This window comes from Rousettus aegyptiacus, unplaced genomic scaffold, assembly GCF_014176215.1.
Source record: "Rousettus aegyptiacus isolate mRouAeg1 unplaced genomic scaffold, mRouAeg1.p scaffold_m13_p_3, whole genome shotgun sequence".
NCBI lineage: Eukaryota > Metazoa > Chordata > Mammalia > Chiroptera > Pteropodidae > Rousettus > Rousettus aegyptiacus.
The window spans coordinates 49888542-49910009 of NW_023416306.1; the positions used below are offsets into that span (position 1 = coordinate 49888542).

Below are 21468 nucleotides of genomic sequence, written 5' to 3' on the forward strand. Positions count from 1 at the left end.
AATAATTACTATTATTGTATAATAGTGTTACTATTACTATTAATTAAATATTAATAACTATTATATAACAGTATTACTATAATATTATAATATAATATATTATTAGATATTACATTATATAATATCATATTATTATATAATAGTAATATATAATATTACTAACACTGAGTATTTATTATGTTCTAGGCATCTAACCCATTTAATCATCCTAACACCACTGGTAAGGAAACATATTACACCTATTTTATACATGAGAAATCTGAAGGCTCACCAGGTTATATAAACAGCTGTTGGCTCAAGCCTGGTCAAACCTTTCAGACTCTTAGCTACTGTGCTTTCCATATGATGTTTTACTAAACCAGACAAGTACTCGTAGTTGACATTCCATGAGGTAAAATTTGACTTGGCATAAAGATGATTTTCCCAATGAAAGTTTAACTTATTTTCTAATCATGGCAATGACTACTTCTGAAAGTAGGGGCTTCCATTCATAGATGTATTTAACCAAAAGTTAATATCTAGCAGGTTACTAACATCAGAAAAGAAATATTATTAAAGATAAAAAGGGACATTTCACAATCATAAGAAATTAACTTGACAGGAACACATAATAATCCTAAATGTACCTACATCTAACAACATAGCTTCAAAATATACAAAACAAAAACTGACAGGCCTAAAAGGAGAAATAAACACATCCATGATCATATTTGGAGATTTAAACTAATCTCTATTACAACTGATAAAACAAACAAAAAATAGAAAAATTGAACAACACAGTTAGCCATCTTGACCTAATTGACATATATAAAACTTATACCCAACAACTGCAGAATACACATTATTTCTAAGTGTGTGTGTGAAACATTCATCAAGATAGTTACCTAGCAAAGTCTCTGCAGAAGATATTTCTTCGTGAGCAGGAAGTTGAGCTTGTTGAATTTTAAAATTACCTCTGAAATTCTAAAAATTTACTCATCTTTTCCTAAGAATATCACCCTCAGTACAGCTTCCCCTTTGTGTGAGGCTGATAATGCTATCTTTCTAGCCACTTCCCAAATACAAAAGAGGTTGTGGAGACATCTTTAATGCTATATAAATGTAGATGTGGGCTCCTGTCCCTGCCCCAAACCTTGCTGATTTCTTTTAGTTGAAGGTCTCTTCCATGAGCTCCCTCATTTATACATCCCAAGCCAAAGCCTCAGCCCAGCTTCTGCTTCCTGGCCCTCCTGCCTCTGGGATCACCTATCAACTTGGCCACCAAAATCAGTTTTTTGGTTTTTTTTTGTCCCAAGCTACCCCGTGGGAGCAGGCCAGACTTACACTCATAACATACTACTCCTATAAATCCATTTGTTCTTCACCTCCCTCAGAGACTCCAGAGCTTCAGAAATAGCTTACAATATGATAGGATGAACTGATTACAAGAGGACATTGTACTGAGGGGAAAAAAGTATAGGTAAATAACATAAAACAAAAGAGAAAGTACTCAGAATGCATGACTGAGGTACTGTTTGATTTCTTGAGGTAGACCGAAATTTGGCTCCAAGGAAACTGGTGAGTCTAACTAGTTCAAGTCCTTCAGTAGGCTGGTTCAGAACCTGATTCTCCTCATGTACTAGTTCTGGGTACTCCTAAGTTGCCCTGGAAAACACAGCCCTCTTCTACGTTGCTCCATCCCCAGACTTTTGGAATTGCATACAGAATCATTTTTTTTTTTTTTTTGATTCCAATGCAGAATTCAGAATACTGTAGCCATGAAGGGTATGAGTCTTCCCCATCCACACCAGATTACAGTTTGTTTGTTTTTTTAATTTTACAAAATAAGATATGAATTTTACCTACCTCCTAGGGTCCTTGTATGGTTTAAATGAGATAATGTATGTTAAGGGAATAGAACCAGGTTTTAGAGCCACTCATCCCTGCTCCTCTCCAAATTCTGGATTAAGTGAGCTATACATACAAGAATCAATACCAAATGGGAAATGAACTCTATTTTTTTAAACTAATAACTAGATGAGTACATGATTTTCCTCTTTCCCCTCTCGATTTGGGAGCTTCTGTGGTGACTTACATTGGAGAATACGACCTAGAAGAGGGACTTCTTGTTTCTTGCTTCCTCGTCTTAACCTGAGGGTCCAGGTTTGCAGATTAGACCCTAAAATCACTCATCTATCCAGACTCATGGATAAGAAAATCTGTCCCACCCACCCAGTCACAAACAGAAACTGGAATACTGTGAGATGGGAAGATGTCAGAGCTTTTTGAGGCAGGCAGGCAGGCCAATAGGCCCAGTTGAGTATGCTTTACTGCACCAAGAACTTCAACTGAGGATCACAGGTTTTTAACAGCATTTGAAGGTGCAGTCACCCTGCTCCCCAGTGGACTTGACCCAGTAAGTGCCTTTGGCTATAACTAATCAAAATAGTAACTCATAATATAAAGACACACAGGGGAGGCGCTCAAGGGGCAAAAACTATGGAGAGAGGCATGAACATTCCTCCCTCCTCTACAGTACGTACAAGCAAACAGCATGAAGCTCAGCACCTAGAAAACACTTAGTAAATCATACATATTTGATGTTTTCCACATGGCTGTTATCATTATTTAATATAAAATCACTTTTCACAAAGTATGTGCCCATTTATACTCCTCTCAACAATTTAAGAAAAATGTTTAATCATACCTGTACCACATACCTATCTTTACTACAAAGATTGTATTGAAATTCTATTTCTTAAGGAAATATTTTCTACTTAATGAAAGCTAATGTTCACTTTCTCTTCCCTTCACCAGAAGTCAACAGGTTACTTTCCACATTCCCTGGTATCTACCTACATATGTTGTTAGTTCTTATTTATTTTTAGCTCTAAGAGAAATGGATAACTTGTTCTTGTATCTTTGTTCTCAGTGTCACTCGTGTTTATTTTATATCTGTTTTCTAGAGGGCAGGGGCTAATCTGATTAATTCATTCAGCATACACTGCACAGAATAGTGTGTGTGTATGTGTGTGTGTGTGCGCGTGCGCGTGCGCGCATGTGCACGCACATGTGTTTGTGCGTATGCTAGAGAATTAAATAATACATATACTGAATTTTTGAGTATTTATAGACAGAATCTAGGTCTTCATTTTTTTCTCTTCTAATATCAGGAAATGGAAGAAAGGGAGAAGTAGAAAAAAGATGTTAGAAAAAACTCTGAATAAAGTGAGACATAGAAATCAGTTATCCATCTTCTCTCTTTTCTCCAGTCCTCAATTGTGAGTTAATTTACAGTAATATAAGAAGCCAGAAAGTGTGGTAGCATAAAGCACTATTGAGAGTTGGAATCAAACTTCCAATGTGCAAATATTGGCTCCATCAGTTAATAGCCCTGTTACCCTGGGCAAAATATTAAATCTCTCTAGCTTCAGTTACCTCCAACAAAAATTGAGAATATCAACAATGCCATTTTTATTGTAAGAATTAAATAATTCAATAATAAAATAGCATGATATTTTGGACAGAGGAATGTGTAAAAAATTAAAGCCATTATTACTTTATATTGATAATGATCATTTTATTCATTTCATATGGCACTGAGTACAGAGCTCTATAGGAATCAGAAAAGAATGACTTATTTCTATTTCTTCTTCTATTGTCCAGCTTCCTACAAGAAAATAAACACTTATATCGTTAAGGTCCCAGGGACAGACGAGGTAGAGCTCATCTGCCAGGCTGAAGGTTATCCCCTGGCAGAAGTATCCTGGCCAAATATCAGTGTTTCTGCCAACACAAGCCATATGAAGACATCTGAAGGCCTCTACCAGGTCACTAGCATTCTGCGCTTAAAGCCACACCCTGACAGAAACTTCAGCTGTGAATTCTGGAATGCTAACTTGAAGGAACTTACTTCGGCCATCATTGACCCTCAAGGTAAGAGTTGCCCGCCCTTCCTTACTCTGTCAGTCAGGGTTCAGGCAAGAAATAAACTCAGAATGAGTAGTTTGAGAAGAGTATAATAAAGGGACTATTTATAAAGTTGTGATCAGAATTTAGAGAAGCTACTAAGAATAGTGAAGGACCCTGGGGTTTCAACAATAGGGATCAATTACCACTATTGGAGAGGTTACTAAAATCTGGAGAAGGGAGCTGTAAGGAAAACACCACTTGACAGGAGGTGTGGCCTCCAGCAGAGGAATACTGCCACCTGCAACAATTCTAAAGGGCAGAAGGTGGGTGAACGAATATTCCAGCCTCATTCTCCTACCACTCTCTAATCTCTCGCTGGTACCTCCCATTGGCTAAATCCAGCTGGAAGTTGGGGAACAGGGTAGTCTACTAATATGTTCCAGAAAGATCGACTTATCAGAGCTCAGACAGAAATGTAGAGAATAGATGGAATGTAGAGAAAGAGGAAACAGAAAATATCTAGCACAAAAGCTAATCACTATGTCTCAGGTTCTATGCCTTGAGTCAGCAGGATGAGTATTACTTTGCTAGCTTTGCTGCCAGCCACATGGTTCGGGAGGTTCACAGGAAACCTAGCTTCTTAAAAAAAAAATCTCCCAAAGCTTTCGCTGGCTATGCTGAATCCCATACTTTAGAACTTCATATGCCAGCAAAATTTCAAACAAGTTTGACAATGTTTTTTTGCCAAGTAAGAATACTTATTTGCCAAATAAGAGGAACTAACATGTAGTATTATTTCATAAGAGACATCATTTTATCACCAAGTGCTTAAGTTTCCTGTTACTCCTATAACAAATTGCCACAAATGTTGGAGGCTTAGAACAACATAAACTTATTAGCTTACACTTCTGGAGGTGAGAAGTCCAAAACAGGCCTCACTAAGCTCAAATCAAAGCATTGACAAGGTAGCAGAGGCTCTAAGGGAGAATTCATTTTCCTGATTTTTCCAGCTTCTAGAGGCCACTTGCATTCTTAGGCTCATGAACCCTTCCTTCACTTTCAAAGCCAGAAACTGCATTTCTCAGATCTCTGCTTCTGCTGTCACATCTCTTTCTTTAGCTCTCCTGCCTTCCTCTTCTACCTTTTAGAGACCCTTGTGACTAAACTAGATACCTTCCCCCACTTCAACTCGATAATTCAGAATGATTTTCCCAGTTCAAAGTCCTTAATATAATCACATCTACAAAACCCTTTTGCAATGTAGGGTAACACATTCACAGATTTTGGGGATTAGACCATGGGCATCTTGGAGGGGAAACATTTCGGCTACCATACAAGTAAAGGATGTAATCTCAGAATAAAGGATATTCCCTACTACTGATCAAATTTGACTTTATAGAAAATTCACTATGTTGTCATTGTGTTCACTTTTTGTCCTTTGTCTTAGACAAAACAGAGCCTATAATGACTTATTGGCAAGCGGGTATTTGAGTGGTGATCCCAAGGAGCAGAAATGAGAGGTTTAGGAAATTAAGACAGGAAATTAAGACAGGAAAGAAAACAAATATAGGGGTATTTGATCAAAGTTGTTGATGTGGGCAACAGGAACTCAAATATGCAAGGACCTCCTGTTTACTCGAAGGACTTCAGGTGAAAGGACTAATCGTGAGCTTTCACCCCCAGTGATTGACAACTATCCCTAGGAGTATTAACTCCCTTCCACTGTGAGCTGTGCAAGCATGTGGACTGAGTAAGCTCCTCACAGTCATTTATAGCAACAGAATCATCCCAGGGCAGAAAAAGCAAGTATAAGCTTGATATGAATCACTTACCAGGAAATGAGTCAAAGCCCAACCAGAATTCTACCTAATCCATGTCTGAAATCCAAGATGAAGCTGAGAGGAAGTGAGGCAGGACAACAATAGTGTATCACTTGCACAGTTCAAGTCCACTCATATTTACTCAACTGTTCTTTGTTATATGAAATTTCCTGTTTGGTTAAGTATAGGTGAGTACTTTGGATGGAATGCGGTTTTCTAGAAGGACACTTAGATAAAGATCTCCACAGTGAAATAGGGACCTGAGTAAGATGAATTTGGAAATAACTAGAATCTACCCATTGCACCACTGATCATATAAGTGTTTTTTTCTTCATTGTAGAGAAGTAGAAGGGCAGACTGATAATTTCTCTGGAAGCCTTGAGGCTATGAGAAGAAAAGAGTAAAGTAAGATGATCCCTCTCTTTATAGGAGCCAGCATAGCTGACTGAATAGTCAACAGTTGTGGGAAGGGCCTATCAGGTCTGCAGTAAAGCTTGGGATCTCCTCGGCTATCACACATGAATCCAACTGGCAGGGAGAGGGAGAAATCTTTGTGCAATTAGAAATTCTCAACCTAGTTTTACCCATCCTTCCCAGCTTTATATTCATCCTACTATCCCCTGACATGTATCCTCCATTCCAGTCAGCTCCCTTTCCTCACCATGTACTCACTGAGACTGCCTTGCACCTCTCTCCACCTCTATGACCTCTTTGCTCAGGCAGTTTCTGCCACATAAAATATCATTATTCACTTCTTAACCAGCTCCAAGCTCACTCTCTGCCCAAGAGCATCTCATGTAACTTCAGGATACAAAGGGTCTTTCCTCATCTCACCTCCTAAGACTAATTACTTGTACCATTTCTTTGTTTGCCTGTGACTGGACTTGTCTTTTCTCTTTCATTACTATTTTATTTTCCGAGTATTTTAATCATTCATGTGAATCTTCTTTATACCCAGACCAAAATAAAAGCAGAATGCTCTGCTCATAATAAGCGCTCAATATGTCAGAGTAATGGGTTAAAGACTTAGTCTTAGATGATCTTATCACCCCAACCACCAGACTGTCCAGATCGGACCAGTCAAATGATCTGCTACGCATCCTCCCATGGGTTCTTAGCTTCTACTTCTCAAATGCATTTTAAGTTGTCTTATGACTGTCCCCTTTCTACTCATTCTCATAAGTTGAGCTGCTCACTGTGGCTTTCTGTGATCTACCACAAGCTTCTCCAGAAGTCAATGAATTAAACAAATACAGCGATAAAAATCTGGGTGTGGGGGCTGCTCCCATGGCTCTAGAAGGAACGATAGAACCTCCTAAGTTTCAATCAGAAATTAAGGAGCAATGAGACGATTTTCCTTTTAAAACAGAGTTTCTTCTGCTCAGTCACTTGCTGCATTTTCATTAGGAGATATAATTGGGCTGGAGCACAGGAAATAACTGTAACAAGATCCTTATAGGGCTGACAGAGAAGCCCTCCCAGGAGACTTGGCAGTGACTTTCTGGCAGTGGTCAAGTGCATGGCTCCGAAGTCAGGTGGACTTGAATTTCAAATCCTTTCTGCTACCTACTAGCTTTGAGAACTTGACTATATGACTGAACCACCCTAGAACTCTCTCTCATTTGTGGAATGAGGGTGCATAATGGTAGATAACTTATAGGGTTATTGGGAAGATTAAATGAAATATATTTCTAAAGTCCTTAGCACTCAGAAAGGATGGAAACAGGAAAAAAAATATGGTACTTTTAGCAAGAGGCATGGCTTTCCTTGTAAATAGATAGGACTCGGGCCAAGGGTAAAACAAACAGTTTTCCCATTGCATCATCGTGTCATTGTTAAGTAATATGCAAATATTATAAAACAATTTAGAAGTATATGTATTAGAAGATAGGCTAAGAGACCTCAAAATATAGTGACTCAAACAAGACAAAGTATATTTCTCTCATGTAATATTTAGAGATAGAAGGTGGTTTAGGGCAGGTAAGTAGCTATATTCCATAAAGTCATTCAGCAATCCAGGTTCTTTCCATCCCATTGTTCTGACATTCTCCAGGGTGTTATCCCTATTGAATTGTCAAAGCTGGGTCACTGTCACATCCATGTTTCAGCCTTCAGAAAGGAAAAAGAGATATATTCAATGTTGTAAGGCCATGACTCAGAAGACCCATTCTCTCAGCCTGAAGTTAGTTTACATGGCTGGCCACATCTAACTACAGGGGAGGCTTAGAAATGTAGTCTCTGAGAAGCCATGTGTCAAGTTGACACCTAGCTAACACGAGGGGATAAAAGGGAGAACAGATTTAAGGAATAAGCAGCAGTCTGCCACAAGGTGACAAAATGACAAGGAAGATCGGGTTAGGTAGACTAGATAGATGGTGAATTCAGCACAACAAATTCTGACCGACACCTTTCATGCAGCTGGTGCTTGGTGTTATAGGGGATCCGGAGGTGACTTATATAAAGACTTTGCACTTCGAAAACTTACAGTCTAAGCAGACTGATGTCCTCTTGAATGTTCACTGTTAGAAAGTCTTCAGGGATGAGTAGAGCTTTTGTATGTGAAAGGGACTATGAGAGAACCTGACAGAACAAGGGTTTGTATAAGGCACTGAGGTCGGGACCTCTCCTATTATGGGAACAGTAAGGATCCCAGGACTTCCTGACTCACAGTGCTGCATGTACTTAATAGCACTTCTTACAAGTGAAGGAGCAGAATGTAATCAATATGGGTTATTCATGTATGGTGAGGGATATTAACTAGACTTATTGTGGTAATCCATTCACAATATATACAAATATTGACTCATCGTGTGGTATAGCAGAAACTAATATAATGTTGTATGTCAATTATACTTCAATAATTTTTTTAAAAAAGCATGGGTTATTCAGTGTGCAGATGATCCAGCCAATACTCTTCTGTAATGTTCACACTCTTTGGGATAGAGACAAATACCGGCGGGGACTAAGCTTTGAATCAGACAGATCTAGGTTTGCAATCCTGGTTTTACCACTTACTTAGTGATGACCTTAAATAGATTATTTAGCATTTTTTAGCCTTACTTCCTCAATTCTAAGATGAAGGGCTCAAATTGAATTACATCTACTCCTTTCGCAACTAAAACTGTCCATGGTTCTCAGAAGGCACTATGATTGGGAAAGGGGAGAGCAGTTGGCAGGGCTGAGCCTTTCCTCCTGAGAAGTTTTGCCAGGATTTTTTTAGACCAGGCTGTTATATTTATTCTGTGTGAGTGTTCCAAGATGCAAAATTAGGCTTTTGGAAAGGGCATGGCCTACTTTGGGTCTGCTTCCATCTCCTTATAGTGAACCCCACTCCAGGCCTGTTCTTTGTCAGTCTGGGGTGCTCATTCTAACCTGTAGATACCCAGAGCTCTCCTTTACAAGGCTTTCTCCAGGCTCCAAAATTACTCTTCTCATTCATCTCTCTACTAAACTCATCTTTTCCTCAGTGCAAAGAACTGGATTAGCTGCGAGAAGGAAAAGGGCTGGTTATTGTAATTCACAATGACTAGATTTTGTATATTAACATTACCTACAATGTTTTATTTTTTCAAAAGGATCCTGGGACTCCTTGAAATTGAATAACTAATGATATAGATTCTAAGCACCATGAGTGCTTGACAGAGGAGAGGGGAGACATTATTGAGCTGAGGGACTATACTACGAGAGAGAGAGAGAGAGAGAGAGAGAGAGAGAGAGAGAGAGAGAGAGAGAGAGAGAGAGAGAGAGGGAGGGAGGGAGGGAGGGAGGGAGGGAGGGAGGGAGGGAGGGAGGGAGGGAGGGAGGGAGAGAGAATGAGAACGAGAATGAGAATGAATATGATAGATGTGTCAGAATGATGCAAAGCATAGAACTTGGAATCTGACAGCCTGGATTATATCTCAGCTCTGTCACTTACTGTGGGGAAATTTTCTAGGCAGTCTGTGCCTCATTTTCTTTACCAGTAAAATGAAGGTTATAATAGGGCCTGCCTCACAGGGTGGTTGTGAGTGGTAAATGAGCTAATACCTGCAGCTCACATACAATAGTACCTAGCATGAAGTAAATACTTGATGCAAGCTGGCCTTGTTGGCTATGACCCACTCAGAAGGTCAACTTGTTGGTTTACCTCTAAGCTACCATCTAATGGAATTCTGGTGCTTTTCTTTCACCCAGGTGAAATGGAACCCACAAGTCCTCCAACTTGGCTGCTTCATATTCTCATCCCTTTCTTCTTCATTGTTTTAACGTTCATAGCTACAATAATAGTGCTAAGAAAACAACTCTACCAAAAGCTTTATTTTGGAAAAGGTAAGTTAGTTTTAGTCATGATAACTAAATAAACAGATGTTTGCAGTGGGAGACTGCTTTGTTCACAGTGGCCTATAGCTTCCCAGATTCACACTAAATCCACTCGGGGCTTTTGAATTGCTTTGGTCTAGTCCTAATGATTGCTTTTTCCAGAAGAAAATGGTTCTAGTCTTCAGTGAGCTAAAATATTTACACTGAATATTTTAAAAGAAATGTTTTGTTCCTGTGGCTCAAATAGTTTGCTTTGTCCTTTGAGCTGAGAAGTGTTATTGGCCTTGAGAGATTGTTGTTATTTTGACAATACAGACAGCTATCTGATCAGAGTTCACTGGTGGAAAGATGCCAGGATCCTTTCTGATGATTCTTTCAGTTCTCATCTCTCCTTTCCCCATAGGCTAAGCCTCCCATTCCCCACCCCCTATTCTCCACCCCCAGAAATCTGAATCCCCTGGTTGGGTGGGAAAGGAGAAAATTGTCTGAGGCCATTTGGGGGGGCGGGGAAAGCACCTGTTTGGTGGGGCCCTGAGGTCTTTCGGCAGCTTCCCACTCCTATTGTGCCGGCTGCGACAAAGCATGCCTGCTGCAGCCTTTAAACCCTGGCCAGAATATCTGCAGGCCTCTCTGGGGCTTTCCTAAACTGTCCCTTCGTCACCACCCACAAGCTCCTCCCAAGGTTTACACAAAGCCTTCTCCGTAGAAAAAGACATGACATCTGGGAATAATTCAGTAGAAATTTGGGGCGGTTACTATTTGAGGATTGGGGTTTTTTCAAGTGATCGTTATCCTACATCTACAATCTAACTTCTATATTCTCATCTGCCATGAAATATTCTATATTTGTCCACTTCCCTGTGTATGCATTAGCTTGAATAGTAACCACAAAACTCTCTACTGTGAAATCCAAGGGACTATTCTCAAAAGAAAGGAGGAGTGGGGAGGGAAAAGAAGGAGAAAGGGAAAGGAAGAAAAAGAAAGGGGAGAGAGAGAGAGAGATGACAGAAGTTAGAGGGGAAGGATGCTTCACCATAAAGGTGGAAGTACAAGGTCTTGTTCGACAGAACTTTGACTAAACAGAATCATTTCTGCAACCTCACTTCTATAACTTCAGAGAGTCATGGTTGATGCAGCTAGCTCATTAGAATCTTCTGCCATTCTTATTTTACCTCCCTCATACATACCTCTCAGAGATGGCTTTCTATCAAGGTTCCAGGCCTGGGGCCTGAGACCCATTAGTCACAAAGAAATGAGCAGCAGAGCTTTCTGTTCCTACTTCTTTTAGGAGAATGAAATGGAGTTACACTTAAAAGTAGAGCAAAAACAAATCCTCCCCTCATCCGTTATCCCAGCCTCAAGAGTGAGTGAGGATATCAGTAGCTCCTGGGTGCAAAGCTCAGGTACCAACTGCAGTGGAAGAGATTTGCTACTAATAAGGCTTAAGTGAATAAATTTGCAAATGATTCTTTTTATTGTTTTTAATAAACCAGAGTGAAATCATGGTTGCCTATAAAATAACCCCCCTCTCTAACTCATGTGTATTGAGACCTGTTTCTTACATGGAAAATGCAGATACACGTGTAAAAATGTGTCTGCCATGTGCACGAATTCACATGTCATGGAAAACGGTTGAGAACTGCTAGTACTGTGGATAGAGCTTTAACCAGGGTCAGAAAGTTAGGTCTGGACCTGATGCTGCCATTTATTGGTTCCATGATCCTGCACAAATTGCCTAATTTCTTTGAGATGGTTTTTATATCTGTAAAATGGGAAGTGACATGGGAGTGAACATTTTGTACCTGATTGACCCAACCTCACTGCCACTACCGTGGTTCAACCTAGACTAGAGCAGAACCCTCCTAACGCATCTCCTGCATCCAGTCCTACTACCTCCAGTATAGTATGTTTACACTTTTAGCTACAACAGGCTTTCAAATGTTCAAATCTACCATGTCTCTTCAGGTCAGATCTCTTCCATGACCTCCCATTGCTCACTGGATGAAGCCCCAGTGAACCCTGAGTGGTGTGACTCATGTCTCCAGCTTTATACTGCATCATCATTGCCTTTGTTATCTCTAGCCACAGAATCTTCTAGTCTTCAGAGACATCCCACTCTTTCAAATCAGAGATTTCTCATGTAGTATTTGCTCTTCTTAAAATACTTTCCTCTCTTCGACCACCTGAGTTGCAGTCATCCTTTAAATCTCAGCTAAGCTGTCACTTCATCAAACCTTCCCTCAATCTACCCCCTCACCACATCCATTACATTAAATCCCCTTGTGAGGTGCCTTTACAGTACCTACTTCTCCTTTCAATATTTTCATCACACAATTACATATCTAGGACTTGTTTTCAAGGCTTAGGCAATTGCATCTCTTTTAATTTCCAAAATAATTACTCAAGCATGCACCTGGCCAGCTTAGCAAGAAGTCCAATGTCTCCCTCTCACAGCATGTACTTCCCTACCTCCCACAAACTGTTAGGAGGCCTACTTACCCTAGGAGCCCCCAGGAGTTTCCAAAGAGGTAGGAAAGCTAGTGGGGAGCTAGGTCAGTTCACCAAAGGGCCCTGGTTTTGAGCTGCTGCTGTTTCTACTCCTGCCATGCAATATCCCTGTTTCCTCAGGGGTCTCCCTCCACTACACAACGGTACCTTTGCAAGTCCAGTTCCCCACACAGATCAGAGTGTTGCAAGATGATAGCTCTCCTGGCTCCCCTCACATGTTCTGAAATTGTTCCCCAAGAAGGACTGTCTGGGGCTGATAAGGATGGAGGGCCTTCCTGCCTTACCCACAGCCTCTTCTACTGTTGGCCTTCATATTGAACTTGGGACACCAGTCCTGACTTCTTTCTGTCAAGTTCCTCTTATGGCCATTGCTGTCCTGGACTTCTCAGTCTATCAGAGTGAAGTAAAGAGGTAACAGTCTTGGTCCTTTTCCATCCAAAAGGTTCCTTTGTTCCTACACAGATTTACCCACTTATACCTCAGCGACCAGTTAAGATGTATTGGGAGAGTACCACTGTCAGTTCATAAAAGGTTCTTCTTACCATCTCCACCTAAGAGGAACCATTCAACAAATCTGGGCTCTAGAGAAGAAGTTAATAATGTTTATGGGAAAAATAATGTCAAGTTCTGCTTCATCTGCTGGTTTTTAAGTTTCATGAGTACGGGGACTGCTTCTCTTATTCACCAATATATGTCCAGTGTCTAAAACATTACCTAGCAAATATAGATGTTCAATAAAATTTTAAACATTGAACTTACTATATGCAGGTATGTGTGCTAACCTGCTCTGTACAATATACTAGCCACACATGGTTTTTAATTCAAATTAAAAAAGAATTCAATTCCTTGGTCACATTTTAAGTGTTCACACGTTGTAAGTGCTCAGTAGCCACATGGGGTTAGTGGCCTCTGTATGGAACAGAGCAGATATACAATTATTTCCATCTTTGCAGAAAGTTCTATTGAATAGCATTGCACTAGATCCTTTTTCATTGATTTCACAAAAACCACTTGAGGCAAGTAGTGTCTACTTTGTAGATGAAGAAACTAAAGCTCAGAAAATATCCTTATAGCCATGTGTGGAATTCAAACACAGGTCTAACTCCAAAACTTGTGGTCTTTTTGTTGCAAAAGTGCTTAATAAAATTGGCTCAAGCTGAATATATTTTACATTATACATTATTTTTGGGCAATAGAAGGAGAGAGTCTCAACCCAAAGTAACTCATTCATTGACTTGCTGTGCCAATGAAAAAGCCAAGAATAGAATCTAGTAGGAGTTATCAGCTATAGAGACTAGATCTCTAGAACAGGTCTCCAGATCTCTATTTCTTAAACTTTCTGGTAAAGAACCAGATTTTTTTTCAAATTTCTAATATGTTAGAATTGATACTTTTATAATATATAATAAAAATGAGTTACTAAAAAATGAAAAGAGGACAAAGACATAAAACTATAAGTCAAATTTTTACTGGATTTGATAAATGTAATATGACATTTAAATAAATATGATCAGAAAAAATAGCATAGTAAAAGAATTACTATAAAATTTTCTAAATGTTTACACTCTACTTCTGTACTTATCTCATCATAGACTGATAGCAAAGAGTTCACTTCCAGCACCAGCCCATGGACCACCCTTTCAGTGGCAATGCCCTTAAAGACTGGGCCAGGACTTTACAGGAGTTTGAATAGGCTGGCTTATGGTTGCATAAGAACCACAAAGAATGGCAGCACTGACCTCAGGCTTTAGAGAGGCCTTAACTGAGACTTCAGCATTTCAGGGCAATTCCTATGGGCAATTCCACTGAGCTCTTTTCAAAAGTAAATCCTCTTGGAGGAGACTACAATGCTGAATAAAGGCCCAGGATGGTCATGCTAAAAATCTGGTGTAAGTAGCAAAGGTAGGATTAAGGGTGGACTGAGCTCAGGAACCCAGGCAGCTGCAGGAGATGAACATTAAGCCCTGGAAGAAAGTCAGAGTGTGAGGAAACATGTGAAATTAGGTATTATTCAAGCTGAGGTCTTAAACCATGGTAGAGGTTTGGACTTCTATACGTGGATTTATTTGGATTTAGTTTTTGTTCTGCAACTTTTAGCCCATAAACAGAACACTTTTCTCATGCCATCACTGGGATTTTTCTTCTTCAGGTACAACAAAAAGATGTCACCACAATCAAAAGGAAGTGAATAGCGCTGTGAGTAGTCATGATTTTTCTTTTCTTTTTCTCCCCTGGCTTGAATCAAGAAATAACAACTGTGCTATTAATGCACAAGGATTAACTGAGCAATTTTGGCGTGTACAGAAATCTTCCTGTTTAGTGGCATGTAGCTAGCTGTTCTTGCAAACCTGCATTCCATTATCTTTCTTGGAGAACAAATTGTTCTGTACAGCTACCAAACAATTATGTAATTCTTGACATTTATATTCCTAAGCACTCCTAAGGAAATACTACATGGGACATTCAGGCTCACATACTTAAAAACATGGTTAAAATTTTAAAGCAAGGGGAAGATATTCAATTGTTATGCAACCAACAGCTGTTGTTTTTGCAACAGATATTAAGTGTGTTGGTGGGGGCTGTAGGTCAAGGGTAAATGCAAGGGAATAGAAGACTCTTCATGAGGTTGACAAATTTGGAGGTGTTATTTGAAGAAGATAAAAGATGTGAGGTCATTAGAAGTGGAGCTGCTGAAATCATTCCACCTGGTTGGATGAAAAGTTTAGACCTTGGGGAAGCAGAGTGTTGGGGACTGACAAGCCTGAGTCATTTTGCAAATGGATGTTTTTAGCTTTCCTGGGAATTTCCTTTTGTAATCTAAGAATCACATGTTATAACACATGAGTTCATGAGTGTACCAAAATGATGATAGGTCAATCATAGAAATTTCTAAAAACATTGTATTAGCTATTCAGAATATTCAGAACTATTTGTTTTAGAATTTGCTGAATATATCCCCCAAATTACAGAGGCATCAATTGTGAAAACAGCCTTAGAAAACCTTCAAACACCAGGGTCTGTGTCTGGCTTATATATAAGACATGGCAGCTCATAAACACAAAATGAGACTGAAAGGAGTGAAATTGGCCCTTGCATTCTCCCTATCACTCACTACTTCCTTGAAAACCATTCATGAAAATACATCCTGCCGCTGTATACTCATGCCTGGACACAGAACCAAGAAAACAAGTGCAGCACGGGCCTGGACTTGAAGTCCAGTTACATTGAGCTTCTCTGAATCAGCAATGAGATTTTCTTAGAAAAGTTTTAACACTGACAGTCCTAATTGAAACATCTATTCCTGAGAAACAAAAGTCCTGCACTCCTATAAATTGGTCTGCTTGGCCTAGAATGAGTTTCCATAGGAGAGAGTCCTCAGTATTTGTCTGAGTTTCATGAGCTCGAAGTCTTTGTACAAGTCACTCCTTCAGCTGTCCGGCATAAGGAAGAAATAACAAAAGTCATATGGGCAGAGGTAGTAAACTCAGATGCCCACAGGGGGCAGGCAGGTGATGGAATGAGTAAAAAGTTCTGGTATGACCAAACAGGCAATTGTGGGGACTGCAACAAATTGAAGAGCATATTTCCTATCAATTTAGTACTAGCCTAATGTTGCTGGAGAAAATGGAAATCTAGATTTTTATATAAGCATCCTAGTTATTAAATGCTGACTGAAGGTATTTCAAATACCAAACAAACAAAATGAAATATGCCCATGGGTTAATTGAGCCTGTCAACAACCAGTTTGTGACCTCTCTCCTAGAGAAAAAATACAGTCAGCAAAGAGCTTAGGATCTGAATAATGAAGACAGCAACATCTGTTTGAGGAACTGAGAAATGCTTGCTGCCATCCTAAATGTCTCACCCTATGACCTGCCACAGGGTCTGGATCTTGCACAATTACACAGTGACTTCTTTGGATTAACAGGGTATCACAACCATCTTTAACCAATATTATCTCCTTATAAACAGAAAAACCTCAACCTTCTTTTAATGATATAAGAAAATCAAAGTAAAGTAATTATACCGATCAAAAGTCAAATTAAAGAAATGAAACTAATCCCCTTCCCAACCCCATCTCCCAATTATATGTAGTCACTCTCTCTATCTGCTAACTGGGCAAAAGGAGAGTCAGGGTCCTGAGAGAGATGCTTCTCCTCTTTTCTCTACTCCCCCACCCCATCCCCACTGCTGGCGTTTACTTAAGAATAGGTGGTGTGATGTAAAGGGGTCAGGACTACTAAGATGTACATCATAGAAGAAACACATCGGAATATTCCTGGTACTGTTATTTCTAATAGCAACGAGTTGGAAACGATCAAATATGAATCAATAGGAGATTAGATGAATAAGAAGACTATACAATAATTAAAATGAAAGTACCAAAACTAGATAGGTAAATCCAAACAATTTAATTTTGAGAGAAAGGACAGACTGCAAAAAGATATATATAACATATGATCTATCGGAAAGTTTAAATACATGCAAACAACCACTAAGCAGTGTCTATGGAAACAGTCATGTGAAGTAAAGGTACAAAAACAGTTGGACATGATAAACACCACATTTAACCTTTTTAACTAGGTGGTGGATATACAGATTTTCATTATATTATTGTTTATACTTTGTTTTGTGCCCGAAGTATTTATTTTTATAAAAAAGAAGTCATGACCAAAATTCAAGAGATTTTAGATTCAAGTTTTTCTATGAACTACATATGTAATATTAAGTAAGGTCCAACCCCTCTCTGAGCTTCAGTTTTGTCATCTATAAATTGAGAAGGGTGAATTACATCCAGCAGGGCAAACAGCCTTGTGTCAGGGTCAAAGAATGCCTAGAGCAGAAATGAAGATGGTGTGGGAGACCATTTCTAGGTGGGGAGTGTGTTGATTGATAAATGATATCTGCCTTGGGTGTGGGATAGAGAGAAGTCATAGACCTTAGCCATATGTTTGCCAAATATGAAGCAAATACTCTTTAAAAAAAAAAACCATTATGTGATTATCTGTGTTTCCAATCATTTTTGTCCTATACATACATAATGTTGACACATTATTTTATGTTTAACATATCTCAGTTTCATTCAGAGTTATTTTTGGAATGATCCAAGTCTTTATGATCATGTTTAGAGCTGCATAAAATATAGAAATTAACTAATAATAAAGATGGAGTAGTAAAGAAAAACTTGGCCCATTTTTACTTGGCATAATTGTTTTATGATTTTGTCGAGACAAATAGCCATGTGTTAGATGTCAGTGGATGCTTTTTAACTTTCTCTCTTATAAAGGTGATCATCAGGTATTAACTCTTTATCAAGAACTAACCTAACATTTTGGATAATATCCCCTGGGAACAAGAGGAAGCAGAACATGGAGATATTGATTTTGGGAATAGAAAGGGGACAGTCTGGGACCTAGTGTTTATGCAACCAAGAAAACTTGGTACTCGTTGGGTATGAGGGACACTTCAGGCTTCTCCAGAGAAACAGAACCACAGAATCACTAGGAGACTTGCAGGTATGAAATCTGTGAGGTAGGCTGATAGGCTGGCAATTCAGGTAAAAGTTGAAGGTGCAGTTTTGAGTCCAAAATCTAAAGAGCAGACCAACACTCTGGGTACTCAGGTGGGATTTCTATATTACAGTCTTGAGGCCAAATTCCTTCTTTCCTGGAAAACCTCAATTGTTGCTCTTAAGGTCTTAAACTAATTGAATGAGTCCCACCCACATTACGGAAAGTAATCTATTTTGTTTAAAATAACCGATGGTAAATATGAATCACATCTAGACTAACAGTAACATCTAGACTAATGTTTGAGTAACATCTTGCACAACAGTCTAGCTAAATTGATGCATAAAATTAACTATCACATCTACCAAAAGAAGCGGGGGAGGCATTCGTGGCTGGAGCAAGTCAATTTATTATACCTCCTTGGGCCTTTAAAATAGAATTATGTTATCATTTATTATCTGGTCCCTGGAGTTGTCTAAGAGGCCAGAGTTCTACCTAACACATACTCATCCGTGAACCTGCTGCCCCAGATTTTCGTGCAAACTGTTTGGGGGTTTTTGTTTATTTCAGTAGGATTTTTTTCTCAGCTCACTGCCTCTCAGTCTTTCAGCAACAAAAGGACATCTGTGGTATCAGAATCTACTACTTTTACATAGTTTGAAATAATGAATATCTGAGTAAATCTAGAGGGGATAAAAATAAAACAATCTTGTAACCAAAATTACTTAATAAAATCAAACAAAACGTTTTGGAAATGACTTCTTAGTAAAACCAAGAGATTATGTGAGCTAGGTTTGACTTAACTAATATCTTGTTTTCCTTGACAACACCCGATGAGGAACTGAAATATTTATAGAGAGCTTTGAAAAGCCCTTGTAAATGGAGTCAGTGCCACTGCCAGATCCAATTCTCCCAATACTGTTTCATCCCCATGCCAATCTCTTGTCTCTAGACTAGATCCAAACTCTTTTGCATAGTTTTCCAGGCCTTCCACCACCCTTTTATCTCTTCTGTTCCCAGGCGGTGCTCATTCTCACCTCTCTGCCTTTGCTCACGTTGTGTCTTCTGCCTGGAATACCCTCCCCCTTCCTCCTCACTTACTCAAATTCAAACTTCTGGCAGGGTCTGCCATTAAGATACAATAATAATTAGCATGATTATTATAATAATGTCAAGCCACTGTTTTAACTACGTCAGAGGTATAGACTCATTTAATCCTCACAGTAACCCTATGAGATATGTACTTCCTCCTACCACCATTCAGTTTTATAGATGAGGAAATACGTGTGCAAGGTCACATGGCTAGTATATACAAGGGCTAATACATAGTCCCAGGTATCAAAATCCAGAACCCACACCTATAGACTACACTATACTCACTCCCTTGTTTAATCTGTAAGACTCTCTCCTCCAACTCACCCCTCTTTATTTTCCTTCTGCATTTTATACTCAGTCTATACTTTTGATGCATATGATTATAGCCTTATTTTCTGGCTCCTTCCATGTGTAAATATATTATTCCTACTTGATCAATGAAGTGAGACATTAAGCTTAATGCAACTATTGGGTATTTGGTGTTTGTCTTATTGCCCATTTGTATGTGCTTCTTTTAGTTTATCCTGTGATAAATTTAAAAGAAAGTGACTGATTTTGACCAAATATGGCTCACTACTAAAAAATAAATCTTGTTTAATTTTAGTTGAGTAAGCCAGGTCAAAAAAGAATAACATGATTTTTAGAACATTTTTAAAATTATGTAATTTTTTATGAGCATGAAAATGAAAAATAAAATGTATAAAGAAAGTAAAAATCATTTATAAATCATTGCCCAGAGATTATAATGGTTAATATTTAATATTTCTATTTAATTCCTAATATTTTTCTGTATTTAATTTTTTACAAAATTAAATTACAGTATGTATACCTTTTTAAAAATAATTTAATATTATTAGCATTACCTATATACTAAAAATATAATTAATGGTTCTATGATATTTTATTGTATACATGCAGCAGGATTTATCTAATTCTCTAATGTCAGATATTTAGTATCTGCCTCATAGTTATTTTATATTTTGGCTACCTAAACATTATCACAATTAATACCCTTGTACACAAATCTTTATGAGCAACTATGATTATTACCATAAGATAAAATCCAAGATGTAGAATTACTAGGATAAAACTATAGGTATATTTAAGACTCTCAAAATGTGTTGCTGAATTGCCTTCTAAAAAGTTGTACCTATTTATACTAGCAATGTATGAAAAAGCTAGTTTTATCACATTTGTCCCAATACTGAGTATTATTATTGTTTTTAAATTTTGCTAATTTGAAAATTTAAAATTGTAAGTCACTGGTTTTTTAATTTGCATTTTTAAATTATTAGTGGGATAAAACATTTTCATGTGTTTATAGGTTTTATATTCCTTTGGGAACATCCTATGTATATCTCTTGTCCATCTTTTTATTTATGTCTTTACTTACAATTAATATTAACCCATTGACTGGTATATATTTTATAAGTTTTTCTCTGATTTGTCATTGACTCAATTTTTTTTTAATTTCAAGAAAACAAGTATTGGATTTAGTAAAACTGGATTCACAGGAGCAGGTTATAAACATTCATGTCCTATATGCCATATATTTATTAAAAGAAAATAAATGCATTAATTGTAACATTTATGCTGGGTCAAAAGCTTATATGAGTAGGATTTGCAGTTCCCAGAGTACTAAGTTATAAATTTCTAGAAAGTAGGTTCAGTGTCTTCCTCTTCCTTTGAAAGCCCATTAAGTCTTGGGAAGTGTCGTACTTTCACTAGGCACCTATCAAATGAGAATCAACCAAAGTTAACATTCTCCTATCCATCAATATGTATCAACTAAAAGGGGGGTAGGCAAACTATGACTAGGAGATCAATAGTTTTTATAAACAAAACTTTATTAGAACAGAGCCATGCTCTTTTTTGCCACATTATCTCTCCAACTTTCATACCTCTTGTCTATGGCACCTGCCCTTTCCATTGGTGGAAGTTCTTTTTGCAGTTAATCTTGTGATTCATGGCTTCTTGCTCTTATGTAGGCAACCAAGCCATCAACCAATATAACTGGATTCTGATCCCTTTCTTTTAAAAGTTATTCTAGTCATCAGGCTATGGTTTGTTAGAGCTTACAAATCATATAACATGACTTCTTTATTCCAAAAATGGTGAGTTTGAGGCTAAGATATATTAAGTGACTTTCTTGAATGAAATTATGACAGAAAAACAAAAGGCCTCATGATTACCAGTATAGTGCTATTTATTCTTTTATTCTCAAACACGTATTAAATGCCTGCTTTTTGCAAGACTGTGCCAGGTAGGCTGTGTGGGTGACCAATTCCCATTCAGGAGCCTACCCAAAGTTGCCTCATTAGAAAAGGCATTGTTATCATCCAGGA

At 38.3% G+C, this 21468-nt stretch overlaps 1 protein-coding gene across 3 annotated transcripts in view; it reads left to right on the top strand.

The window, feature by feature from the left end:
• Nucleotides 1-21468, top strand: part of PDCD1LG2 (programmed cell death 1 ligand 2) — a 50149-nt gene that overhangs the window by 23426 nt on the left and 5255 nt on the right. Inside the window, exons 4-6 of one of the 3 annotated variants that reach the window (XM_016138363.2) lie at nt 3646-3915; nt 9885-10019; nt 14668-19818. In XM_016138363.2, the coding sequence (XP_015993849.2) occupies nt 3646-3915; nt 9885-10019; nt 14668-14852 (590 nt within the window). In that variant the 3' untranslated portion in view covers nt 14853-19818. Of the gene's footprint in view, nt 1-3645; nt 3916-9884; nt 10020-14667; nt 19820-21468 lie in introns of those variants that run through there. The other 2 variants (XM_016138365.2, XM_016138364.2) reach the window with 2 other exon arrangements.